The 13,803-nt window shown below is 41.2% G+C and overlaps 1 protein-coding gene and 1 long non-coding RNA gene across 5 annotated transcripts in view; one reads left to right on the top strand and one right to left on the bottom strand.

Annotated features, from left to right (window-relative positions):
• Window positions 1-13,803, top strand: part of ptprub (protein tyrosine phosphatase receptor type Ub) — a 200,747-nt gene that overhangs the window by 100,869 nt on the left and 86,075 nt on the right. For all 4 annotated transcript variants that reach the window (XM_085178198.1, XM_085178199.1, XM_085178200.1 and 1 more), the window contains exons 3-4: window positions 1,161-1,432; window positions 9,803-9,884. In XM_085178198.1, coding sequence (XP_085034324.1) covers window positions 1,161-1,432; window positions 9,803-9,884 — 354 coding nt within the window. The remainder of the gene's footprint in view (window positions 1-1,160; window positions 1,433-9,802; window positions 9,885-13,803) is intronic.
• Window positions 1,751-4,493, bottom strand: LOC146507734 (uncharacterized). The gene is made up of 2 exons (XR_014876956.1): window positions 2,079-4,493; window positions 1,751-1,995 (listed from the first exon to the last, which is right to left on the bottom strand). It is a non-coding gene; the product is annotated as an uncharacterized LOC146507734 (long non-coding RNA).

The following is a 13,803-nucleotide window of genomic DNA, read 5'->3' on the forward strand; positions in this document are numbered from 1 at the left end:
AAGGGAAAGAGGAAGGTTGATGTGTGCCAAATTCCACAAGAACTGAACTGAAAATCATTGGCAAGAGGTCTGACAAAGTAAAGGATCCAAAATCCACCAAAATTTTTGGTTCAAATCATCACCAATATGTATGGAGGAGGTCAGGAGATGGGTACAACCATGAGCATCTATAACATCTATAAAATACGGTGTCTGGATTTCAGATCAGAATTAATGGAATTACGAAGCAAGATTTTGATCTTCCATGTAGTACCTGTATCTGGAAAGCATCTGATTTACAACAACCAACAACAACCTAATTTCTCAGCATGACAGTGACTCCAAAAAAACCAATACTTCAAAATCATACCTGGATAGAAAAACACAGTAACACTATTAGTCATGGATTGACCTCACTAGAGCCTGAACCTGAACGTTACTGCAAAACGAAAGGAGCCAAAATCCAAAGAAGTATTTTCAACTTTCCTTCAAGAAGCCTGGAGTACTATTCCTGAAAGCTACGTAAAGCAATAACAGTTCAAGCTGTGTTGAAGCTCATTAGAGTCGCCTTACATGCTGCGTTTAAATGTATGTTTCAATAAATTGCTGGACCTAATTCCCCTTTTCGAAGCACAATAAAAAAGTGATGGGTTTCTCAAGAGTTTTGTGCAGTACTGTAGATTGTGAATTTTCCCATTATGCATTATTACATATATAAATAAACTCAAACTATGATTTTCAATATTGCCCCTTGTTTCTAAAGAAAACAACACAGTCAAATTGTAAAATACATGAATGAAAAATACATGAATGTCCAAAAAGTTATTACTGCCTCAGGAAAACACAGGTGTAGAAGATAGTGCAAGTGTCTGTGTGGTTGACGTCATTTTCCAATTTAAAATGAATAAACACCTCAGGCATTCGAGAGACTAGTTAACTTTTTTTAAAATGCACGCTTCACTTCCGCAACTTGTAAATGATGTCTGTTTCTGACACATGTAAGACAGCTGGTGTACAGGAACGCAATGATTTAAAATACTTTTACATTGTTTTCAGGCTTAAACCGGCCAATACGGAGCAGCAGAAAAATTGGCTTCACAGTTAATGACCCCGACTTTTAATAACACATAAATGTTGAATACAGCGATTAATTGCTGCATTCTGTCCTGCTTTTTTTCCAGGGTCCTATATGCTGGTGAACTCCTCCCAGCATGCCGTGGGTCATCGTGCTCAGCTGCTGCTGCAGACACTGAGTGAAAATGACACGCACTGCGTCCAGTTCAGCTACTTCCTGTATAGCCGTGATGGCCACAGTCCCGGGGCTCTACGGGCATATGTGCGGGTCAACGGCGGCCCGCTCGGCAGTCCAGTGTGGAACACGTCGGGGCCTCATGGCAAACAGTGGCATCAGGTTGAGCTGGCTGTCAGCACCTTCTGGCCGAACGAATACCAGGTACAACCATTCATATTTAAATATGTTGATGAAACTGATTTAAAACTGACTTAAAGTCTTTGTCATCCTCGCTTTTAATATGTCGGACGTGTTGTTCAAAGTAGCTGCTTGATGCTCCTCTAAGAACTTAACATTTATTTATTTTTGTTGTAGATATACAGACTCATTGACCGCGATCATGTAGAGCTTAAAAATGGTACACAGTGAGGCTCTGTTGATCACTACTCATTTTAGCCTCGAGGTACAGTTAATTACTTACATTTGCAACTTAATTAGCACCGATTCCCTTGTGGATGTAACCAATGCTGGTGCTTAAAGCACCTAAGTAGATCTCACAATGGAAAGCCTGGTGGAGATTTCACCCCGCAAGGTTTGTTTTTCTGCACTTTCACTTCACTCTAACGATTCGTGTGGTACGCCATTGTGTGCATGCAGCACGCAGACAGTGACTGGCATGCACTGTGAGGGTCTGATATGCTGTGGTCTGCACATGGCACAGTCAGGTGAGCGTGAGCGTTATCCGTCTATTAATCCAATTTCTTCTTTCTGCAAACTCTGCGGAGCTGTCAAAAAGCAATTAAGTTGAGTAGTGTGCATTTTATCAAGAACTGTCAATCCTGCTGACTTAATTAAATTCTATTCAGACCTGCAAGATGTGACCTTCACTATGTAAATAATAGTCCTTAGCGTTGTGCAGGCCTGGGGTGTAGATGCAGGGTGATACCTTTCTCCCGACATCATGCGATCTGAAAATAAGGTAAACAATGTTAGGTTAACAGGATCAAACACATGTATATATTGTACAGAACAGTATTACAGTCAGGGGCACTTGACTCATAGCAGAAAATAATATTTCAGGCATACTTTATGTATCTACTTCTTTTCCAGGTTATAATTAAACACCAACGTTTGTTGACCTCAGTTAAAAAGGGACATTATTTTTCTTTGATTCAAAGAGAAACAAACCATTATAGTGAAACCCACTGAGTTTGTAGCGCTGCCGTCTGTAGCTATATTTCTGGATATCAAGTCAGTAGCTACAAATCGCTAACTATACAAGAAGACAGCGAGCTGCACTAATCAGTGCCAAATCCAGTTGCAGTGTCTCTTGAGCTTTGGCCCCATAAACAGAGTAGCAAAGGACGCCTGCCAGTGAAACTGCTCATCAGTGACAAATAATGAGGTCCACACTGTCTGATTCTTTCCTCTTCATGGCATTTTCATCGCAAATCGCTACTTTCACTGTACCCTTATTAAATACATTAAGTGGGGGTTTGCTCTCATTCTGCATGTTTAACAGTGAGCGAGCTGGAAGTGGAAGAGAGCTGCCATCTCCATGTTATAAAACAGACTCGCTAACCACAGTTTTACCCTATCATAACATCAGCGCAAATAAGTCCTGAATAAAATAATAAAACCTATCCTGCATTTTCTTCGCCAGTCAAATGCTATTGAATTTGCGTTTTGAACATCGCCGGTTTATTCCTTTCCCTTTCTCCGGGGAGCTGTGTACTTTCTCGTCTTTCGGTCTCGTTAGCGTCCCAGTAAACAGTGATGGCTCATAGGTGAGTCAGAATTATGCTGCAGCTGCCAATGAGAGGCTCCAGATAGGAGAAGGAGCTTTATAATGGGCTTATGAGGAGGAGTAGATAAGAAGAAGAAGATGGGCCTTACACTTGAATTAGAATTGACAGTAGTGGCTTTTAATAGAACAGCTTAAACTGCTAATGGCTTTTATGTCATGTTGGGGGGAAACACGGTGTTCAGATAGATTGGATTAAATTGCTAATATTTGGGATTTGATCAGCAGATATTGGCACCGTTAGAAAAACTGTATCCAATTTTAGCTTGTGAGGAATTAAAGCAACGTAGTTTTCCTTCTTTCTTTCTTCTACTTTCATCTCACATTTCACTTTAACTCAGCTGACCTCATACTGCTTCTGAGTACAAAGGAAACAAAACAAACTGCCTCCACAAAGTCACATATGCCACGGCTTACATTGCTAATCCCTCGGCAGTCAAAAACCTCATCACTGTGGAATGACAGTGGGCCTTGTCTTGCAACACGTCATTGCTCTCTGTTGCACAGACAGAACGGAGAGAAGGGCAAGTGGGGAGGTGTAAAAGCTCAATGTTTTCTTTAATGGTATCTAATAGTCAGTGTTGGGGAGTAACGGAATACATGTACCGCCGTTATGTATTTAAAATACAAAATATGAGTAACTGTATTCCGTTACAGTTACCGTTTAAAAAGGTGGTATTCAGAATACAGTTACTTTGTTGAAATAAATGGATTACACAGCGGTACTTCCCTGTTTCATATTGTCGCGGGTCAGGGCTGTTTGGGTTTTGTTTGACAGCTACGTTCTGTTGTTCCAGGCAGCGTTACGGTTGCCATGGTTACAGGGCTCTCTCTCTGCGTGTTTCCTGGGTGAGAGAGCGCCTTGTTGTTGTTGTGCTAAGCTAATAGGCAGAATGCTACAGGTATAGCTCTAAAGAATGTAGCATCATGGGCAGTGTAGTCCGTGCTGCAGGGAGAATGGACTGCCATACCCGTTATGTGTCTGTGAGCGAGGGAGGGAGAAAAAGGAAAAGTACGAGCTGTCATCGAGCAGAAACGGGAGCTGGAAGCATGTAAATATAATAATAACCACTGCAGCCAAGAAGAGTGCCTGACCAGCCCAGTTGTAAGTAAGCTATTAAGACTCGACTGTACACCGTGTTCGTGTTTTCCTCCGAAACAATGAGTTCCGTTGGAGCAGCCTTTCAACGCCTCTCTCTGTCTCTCGCTAGCAAAGTTGACCCAGACAACAAAGTAAAGCTAGTTTTCGGCTACGAGCCTACACGGAACCGCCGTATTAGTCAGAGGTCCCTTTACTACGGTTCGGAGCCGCGGACCTTCAGTAACAGTAATAAATCACAGCAATAGTACATTCATGCAGTTGTAAACAGCATGATAATATGTTAAGTAATCCAAAGTATTCAGAATACGATACTCTCATTGAGTAACGTAACGGAATATGTTAGAATACATTTTGGGGCATGTATTCTGTAATCTGTAATGGAATACATTTTAAAAGTAACCCTCCCAACACTGCTAATAGTGCTGGCCATCCTCTATTGTAAAGCAGCAACAAAAAGAAGTTTGCAGTGGCACAGCGTTCAACTTTCATTTTTACATGTTTTTTTTTAGCTGTATAGCAGCAGCTTTGTGTGACTTTAAATGGTGAAAGTCTTTGTTTATATTAGCTCCATGGCAGGTGTAATACTTCCACTTTGGGTTTTAAATGATAGGCAGGCTGATTTACACTGTCATTAAAGTAGAAAAGCACTCTTTTGAAGCAGCGGTGGATAATGGGCCCTTCTTATCTTGTCTGTGACTAAAATAAATCTCACAGGAACACACAAGCTTTTGGAGGCAGTTTTTAAATCCTCAAGTTCTTCTGCCTTATTAGGTTTCAGGACATATTGGAGGAGCCGGTTTCTTGCCTACAGCACAGGGACACAAAATGTCAGGCTTTTACGCTGCAGAGATACAGACGTGAGATTACACTCGAGCTTTCACCGTTTTGGGGTGTAATGAAATACCTTGTTTGGGGCACGCACTCTCTGTTTATTTCTTGAAAATGTCATTGTGGAATGTAATTAAGTGGAGTCTGACAAATTCTCTGATAATCACCAAAACTAAGGGGATTAATATGCCGAAAAACCACAATCACTCCAATCTCATTTGTTCGCTTTCCTGGTGATTTAAAAAATGATTTTCTTGATTATATCCCGCTTGAGTGTTTGAGGATTTTATCGAAAATGAATGATGATGTTTTTCTTTTTCTTTTTTTCTTTAACATGTCTATGTTTGCACTTTATGTACACTTGACTGTAAATTTTCTGATCGGATTGCCGTGTATATTAATGCGAGGGCTGACAGGAGTCTCTTCCTCCTATCACAGATGTGAAATTGGGATTTGGAGTGCAATGGGTTTCAGGAATGGAAAATAGAAGACAGTAAGATCACCTTGAGATGTCTCGATTGAAAATGTCGTGCGAGTGCGATCTGCTGTGCATTGCCATATTTCTCTCTGCCTCATATCGGTTTAGAGTGTTTGCAATACCTGGAGAATCTTGTTATCAAATATTAAAGATGTTATCGAGCCCCCACAACTGCTAACTAGAGCCGGAGACATGCACCTCTGTGCTGAACCCACCCGGTCCCAGACGACCCCTCCTGTCTTCTTATTTCCTTTTCTTACTTTCCCCCATTTGTTGATATGGTATGATGCAAACATAATATTTTTCTTTTTCTTTTCTTTTACCTGGTGATTTCTATGAAATTTTAATTACACGCTGCACAGCTGACACGATGTCAAACGTTTGCCACATGATTATTATTCACAAAGGCATTTATGATAGTTTTATGTTGACTCCCTATATATTTGTGTCATCTATAAAAAACTGTACGAGAAATGTTTTGTTCAATGTGTGTTTCACCTCTTTTTTTAGCAAATGATTTAGAAAATGTGAATATACGATCGTGTGAAACCGTTTTGAAAGTAAACAAGTACAGGATTGAGTATTTGTAGAACCACCTTTAGCAGTGATAAACTGCAGTAATCATTTTCTGTGTGACTTTATCGGTCTCTCACATCATCGTCACTCTTACCACAGCATTTTAATCCGACTGAGGTCTGGACGTTGGGTCATTATGTTATAGATTTGCTGCTGTGTTTGGGATCATTGTCCTGTTGCATGACCCCGATTTCAGTCAGACAGACGGCCTCATATTTGACTCTAGAATACGTTGGTGTGCAGAGGAGTTCGTGGTCTGATGACTGCGGCGACTGTGGCTGCAAAAAAAAGCCCCGGTCATTAGCCCTGCACCACGGTGCCTGACTGTTGGAATGTGGTGTTTGCACTAATTTGCACTAACACGGTGCTGAGCATTACAGCTAATTCTCACCCCCACCTGTCTTGTGGTTTGTTCAAATGCAACTGTGCAAACGTAAACCGTGCTGCTGATGTTCTTTTTAGAGTTCAGGCTTTTTCTAATTATAGTGTTTTGAACTTTTGAACATGAAGCATGCTAGCTGAGGCCTGTGGAGTCTGACATGTAGCTCTTTTGATCATTGCACAGTCTGACCTTGGGGGGTGAATTTGCTGCCATGTCCACTCCTGGAAAGATTGACTAGTGTTTGAATGTTTTCCACATGGGAATAAACTTGTGAATGATGGACTTTAAATTGTTTGGAAATGCCCTTATAACCCTTCCAAGGCTAATGGGCAGCAACAGCTGCTCCTCTAAGATCAGTGCTGACATCTTTTCTCCTTGGCATTGTGTTAAGACACACCTGAATGCTCCAGAATAACAAAGTGACAGAGCGTCTACTTTCATAGACACGCACAGACATTTTCTCACATTGTTATTATTAAGTCTCGATATGTAAAACGATTTCCCATGATGTTATCTTGTTTACTTATAAAACCAATTTCAGTTAAAAAGGAAAAAGATAACATGCATTAAACACATCAAAGGCTTGTAAATGAGAATCCGTGTGTCTCCTCTTTGTCTGATAATTTCTGCTATTTTCCTCGCTGTAGCCTGCTGAGAGTCCTCAAGCTGAGCCCATGGCTACGTTAAAGGTTTTCGTTTTTTTAACGCTGTACAGAGCAAATTGAGATTCTTGACATTGAAATTATATCTTCAGACACTGGCTGCTATTCTTTGGTATTCCTACCCAATCAGATTTACTTCAGCACGCAATCCTTTGTCATCTATCTAATGCATGACTGCGTCTCATGGTGAGTGAAAGCCTGGTGTGCCTAATTGTGTCTCGTGACTGGAGAAAAGGTAGCAGGTTGTTTATAGGGCCAAATAAATTGTCTCCAGATTTGTATACATTATAACCGTTTCTAAAAGCCAGTATTACAGGATAATGTAATATGTTCTCATAATGTGCATCTTATATCAGCCGTAAATCACCGCGGTGTCACTCTTTTATTTATTTATTTCCTTATTTTTTTTTTATCTCCAAAAGACGTTGCCTGCGTTTTTATCCCGAGAAAGAAAAATAGCAGCTCATTAGAATAAAGAATAGGCACATGGAAAGTTTCATTGGGAAAGTGGCTTTCAATAAAAATCTGCAGAGGTTATTTATTAAAACAAATGCTCTGAATGTCTCCCTCGTAAAAAGCTGCTCTTCTAATGGCTAAGAAGTTCAAGGATTAACCAGCAATCAATCTCCTCGGTGCTTTAGCTCAGCGGAGAGTAATAACACCTTAATTAGACTTCCAAGACATTTTTTTCCCTCTGTCTTGTATGCCATTAAGCCCAATCAGTGTTTCTGGCTAATTTTTGATGTTAGTCTAATGGCATGGCCGCATTTGTTTACACAGCTAATTCAGGTCAACATACGGAAGTATATTATGCTTTCATTATAGCAATGATTTGTTTATTTGTTTTCTGGTTAAGCAGGGGCTTGTAAGGAGTTAAGTAAAGAAGACGTGAGAGGAAGATGAAAGAAATAAAGGCAGACAGCGAAAAATGGAAAGGTAGAGAAAATCAAATCAGAGGGGAGGACTCTGCTTTTAAGCGAATTGACAACCTGAAGAAGGGGGAAAACGATGAAAACAGTGAAACGTTAATATTGCTTTTGAAAAGCGGTGCCATCTTCCAGCTCAGGTTCCAACAAAGTCTGGGAACAAAAAGGAAAAATTGACTCTGACAGAAGGAGATTAGCCTCAGTGCTCCTCTGTGAGTAGAGCAGCCAGCTGTGGACAGAGCGGGGTCAGCCTCCAACTCCAGGAGACCCAGCAGCCAGGACCCTTCCTCCTGCTTTTCCTTTCACCTCTCCTCTCCTCTCCACTCCACTTCTCCTTCTGCAAGCTTCAAGCCTCCCCTCTGTGCACGCCTGGCTTCCTGCATGGCATCCTGTCTGGACTTTTTTTCTTTTTCCAGCTGACCCCAATCTCCTCACATCCCATCACCATCTCTCTGGGAAGGTGCCTTTAGGGGTCACGCATGGCCGAGTTTGTTGTCACACCGGTTGGCGTCTTTCTTTCAAAGCCCAAAGAAGGTGGACTGTCTCCGTCCTGCTGACTGTGGAAGGCTGCGGTTTGGGCCAGAGGTCCTGAAGATGCAGTTGTGACTCTTAAATTAGGTGTTCAAACATAAGAGGATTGCAGTAGCAGAGATGATGTGGGTGTCAAAGTTCCTTCAGTGTAAATCAAAAAGTAAAAAAAAAAAAAAAAAAACCCTAACCAGCTCTCAGACAGAGGTTTTGCAAAGTATAATTTTGGTATTGTCAGAGAAGTATTCAGCTACAGTGATATTTTTCCCTGAGTTTGTTTTTATTTTGCAGGTTTTTCAACGGTGCAGTATAATATGTATCTACACCAGCACCACAGTTTCTTCTGACAGCATTCAGAGCTTTTTCCCAATTTGCATTCTGTGAATTTTCATAGTGATAGTAACTTTTCTCCTGTCAGACTGATGTAACTGTTTGGATTTTAAGGCCAGGGGACAATTAAAAGATGCATTAAAAGTGTTAAAAGACGTTGCCTGCTTAATGTTTCAACATTAAACAATAAGAATGGAACATTTTGAACCTGGTAAAAGATGATCCAGTACTTCCAGGAGGCTGAGGGGGAGCTCTGGTGGCCGCCAGTGTATTTGACCTTGTTTAGATTAAGCTAACATGATATAGAATATCATGTGAGACACATTTAAAGCAGCTTTGAGGATGTGATTTCATTTTAATTTGAGTTTCAGTAAAATTTCAGTAAAAATCCAAACCCAGCGATAGGAAACATGCTGTAATCACTTTGTCAGAGGATTATGTGAAACAATAACTCAAAGCTGGCCTTTGATCAAACTTGTGGATGGGAGACTGTCCTTGGTGGTGCAAAAACAAACATCACCCCCGTGTCCCATAACTCTCTCAGTGTACTGAGGTTGGTGATTTGATATTGATTAGGTTTCATGAGAGCCCACAGCTCATCCAGCTTATTGTTCCATAGGAGGGTGTGGAGGTTTGTCCTCCCCTTGAGTCTCGTGGCAAGTTGCATTATCAGCTGCTGTGGCCGATCTGCGTTTAGAATGCGACACAACAAAAACAACTCTGTGTGCCTCCTGATAAATCAATTATTTCCCTTGGCCCCGTGGACTGAGGTAAAACATGCGGTGATGGGTGTGTTTGTAATTAATCCGTCTGTCGCAGTAGAAGGAACAAGAGCAGAGTGGAGTAGAATTCACACAGCCCTCAAATGCGCTGACACTTCAGCTTCGAGAGCATCAGGCTAATGAAAAGTATATGCTTTAGCTGCTCTGCTAACGAATAAAATCTGCTCATCATTTATTAATGTTCACTTTTGCAGGTGCTGATTGAGGCAACGGTTTCGAAGGAGCGGCGAGGCTACATTGCCATAGATGACATCATGGTGCTCAACTATCCTTGCTGTAAGTGGATTGCGGTCACAGAAGATGCTGCGGGAAAGAAATATTTAGCTTTTTTCTCTTGGGGTGGGGGTAAAACAGATTTTAAAGCAGCATGAAATATAAATGTGATGAGGAGAAGAGTAATGGCTGATTGACCTTTTATATTAGTACGACAAGCTCTCCCGGGGCACGCTGTGACAACAGCGGCACTATTAAGACACTGTGACACCCAAATGCCAACACTCCCTTCCACCTGAGAACACACCTGTCGTTTTGCCTCCAGCACGCTTTGACAGGCAGATTTATTTGTTAATCAGTGTAATCTCAAATTCAGTCTCTGTGAAGGCTTTCGCATTTTCATGCTCTTAACTCATAAAGAGGTTTTCTACATTTAGCTGCATTTTAAAGCTTAATGAAAACGCCTCCTGTTCAGGGTTGTTTGTTGCTGTTATAATAAACAGCTCCCTGCAGCACAGGGCTTTTTGTGTCACTGGTGAAAAAGTGAAAGGAGCATTTCAGTTTTCTTCCGAAACTTGACAACTTTGTGTGAAACAAGAGTATATAAATAGTATATAAAAGATGGACATACTGTAGGCAAGACAATATTGCTTTTTTTAAAAACCTGCTAGGGCTGTCATATTGTCAGGTTTTTCGCTACACAGTTATGTTGACCAAACAAACTCTTGGTGATATCTCAGCAATTTTCCCCAAACTCCAGCAATAACAAGGTAGGTTTGTCGGGTGCTGGTAGAGTGTTATCTGTCTTCTAGTTCAGCTTGATTTTATGGATCAGCTGCAGCCGCACACTTTGCTGGGAACTGGAGTTCTTCTTTCCTATTATGGTAACAGGCAATCAGTGTTGAGCTGCAGTACTGCCACCTTCTATATTGGTGTGTACACCAAATTACAGTCACCGCTGCTGGATTATTTCCAGTATCATCAAATGTGTATCACTTACTAGTGGGTCCCTGAAACGACTGTGACGAGTGAATCGCATCAAGGTTTGTTTAGGTTTAAGGCACCGATGACATTGGCACTAGCTTTAGTTTTCAGACTTGGATACATCTTATATATGCACTACTGTGTGAGTGATTAGCAGTTCTCCAGGCTTTCTGAAGGTCTCAGTTTTTCTTTGAACATTTTGCACCTGACCGTTTTTTGAGTTTTTGTTTGTAAGCCACTTAACCCTGACCTATGAGTCATTCAAGCACAAAAAAGGCAACAACACACAAGATGAATCTGTTTGGTGTCTACACATAACAGACAACATTGCAAAATAACCTGTTTTAAATTGCATCTTTAGGCACTTTGTTACTAGAAGCTGTTGCAAAAACATTTTTTCCCATTTTTTTGAATCTCTGAAAGTTGAATCTCTGAAAAGTGACAGATTGAAAGTTTGACAGATATAATATAGCATTTTTGTACCAACAAGGTGATTTCCAAAGAGCTATTAGCTGAAAAAGTAGCAGTCCAAACAAAAAAAACAAGCAAAACTATCTACAACAGATAAATGTTATCTGAAATTCAAAACATCTAACAGAGGACCTGAGAGATGCATCTGGCCCTTGAGTTGATCCATCTACTGTTCACTGAAGTCTCACCGGAAATGGTGTCAGTGGAAGGCGGGCAGTCGAGAAGTCGTTTTTAAGGAAGAGGAAAAGGGAGAAAAATCTGAGGTATGGTAAAATAAAACCATGGCAACAGGTCTGATAGATGATAAATCCAGTTTGGAAATTTTTGGTTCAAGTCATCATTGTGCATGGAGGAGCTCAGGAGTGAGCTGCAACAGTAAGTGTCTACAGTCACATGTAAAACACAGTGGAGGCTCTATCATGATTTGGGGATGTTGCCAAAACTGACAGAAATATGAACACAGAAAAGTACAGTCAGATTTTCATCCACCATGTAAAGACCATCTGGAAAGTGTGTATTGAGCAATGACTTCATATTTAAACACGGAAGTGATCCCAAACACACTGGCAATGCAGTAAAAGAACACCTGGATAGAAAAACACCCAATCAGTCATGGATTGGCCCCCTCAGAGCTTAGACCTCACGGATGTTGAAGCAGTGTGGGATCATTGGACAAAACAAAATGCAGCCAACATCCAAACAGCATCCATTTTTGTCCTTAGAGAAGCCGGGAGAGCTATTCCTGAAGACTAGATCACGAAATGACACGAAAGCTGCCTGAGAGAGTTCAGGCTGTGCTGAAGAATAAAGGTTTCAAGCTTATTAAAAAGTACTTTTAAAGTACTTTTTGCCTTATATACTGTATTAACATGTATGGTTGCACGTTTAAATCAATTACAGCACCTATTTCCCATTTCCAAGCAAAATATAAAGAAATGAGTGGTGGCTCAAGACTTTTGCACAGTAATGTACAGTCTTTGTATAAAATGTATTCGCTAAAGCTCCCGAGCTTAATACTCGGACAAAGTCTCTCCCTGTCACTTACACACTCCCTGTACAGTCCCACTGCTGAACACAAGGGCTCTTGTCAGCTCATAGCACATTTAACACCTGAGCCACGCTGCTTTCATGTGACTTATATACCTGACACAAGCTTGAAGGATATTTTACTCTCAGGGGAATCTCTGTTATATCCGTTTTTTATTTCTTTTTTTTAAATTCTTGCTGAGTTGGACACCTCGGGGATTTCACGTTACAGAGGATACCACCAGGAGCTCTATTACGTGAACGTTGGCTGTAAGATTGCTTTGTACCCACACTGTATGCATATCACCCAGTCGGACACCCTGTTACTTCCAGACATAGCAGATGGCAACTTCTGAATGCTCCCACTGTGGTCATTAAATAATTAAGACTCTCATCAAGACCTGAACATGCCTTATGATGTGGCACATAGCCAGCCTGCCTTACTTGGCAGCAAAGAGTGTGGAGGAAGAAAAGGAGTGAAAAGACATTAAGTGTTGCATACAAAAAAAAAAACTAACTAAGAGGAACTCTCAACAAAAAGTTCCTTTCTGGGAATACTGGATAAAGCATGGTTGACATTTTTGTTGTATTCTCCTGAGTCTTAATCTTTGACTCTGAAACCAGTGTTGCAGCCCAATGAAATATTTATCGTGCTAAAGAGTCCCGAGGATAGGATCTGACACATTTAGCTGTATAACACTGCAGTCGGTTCCAAATGCAGAGCTTGTTCTTTTCTATTCACACTCATTTCAGTGTTTGTTTACTGTATATTTGGCTCGCATGAATTATGAATAAACCTTAGGAGGGAAAGTCACTCAAAGGAAACATGGCCACATGTGGGGTACAAATGCAAGCACTCTCCTTTACTTACTGTATACAAACAAGATGAAGAAATTGTCATCTTCCTCGCAGCTAGATGGGAACAGAGTCTTGTGCAAAACCAGGCAGAAGATGAGTGAGACGCAAACATTTGCTTCTCCCCGATGCTTCGGCTTCACAGCAGCCCTGCATTCTCCTCCTGTCAGTCATCTGGAGTGACATGTCAACTTTTGCTACCCCATCTCTCAGAGTTGGCAGGCAGTGCTGCCAGCATTTACCCAGTGATTTGGCTCTGCAGGGGTTTGGTACTCATTGCTCTATTGTTAATCATGGAGTTGGGTGAGAGGGCTACTCCCACACACTGACTCATTGGCGGCTCCCACGCAGGTTGCTGGGACATTATTAGTTGAAATGCAGAGACCCGATGCTCACTCGCTGGCTTTTCTTCCACAGATTCACTCCCACATCCCTCTAATCTGATCTTGTTTGTGAGTTATTTTAGTGGTGGGTTCTGAGCGAGCCACTGCCCACATTTGCATTTACAGAATTTCCACCCCGATAAATATATATACGCAGCGCTGAACACATTTATTACCCAACCTGCCATAAAAACAAAGAAACGGGAGTATTTTGGAAACTGGTCAAAATTCACTGGAGAATTCACCTGTTTATACCCAAATTT

The sequence above is a fragment of the Neolamprologus multifasciatus genome, chromosome 11, assembly GCF_963576455.1.
Source record: "Neolamprologus multifasciatus chromosome 11, fNeoMul1.2, whole genome shotgun sequence".
NCBI classification, from domain to species: domain Eukaryota; kingdom Metazoa; phylum Chordata; class Actinopteri; order Cichliformes; family Cichlidae; genus Neolamprologus; species Neolamprologus multifasciatus.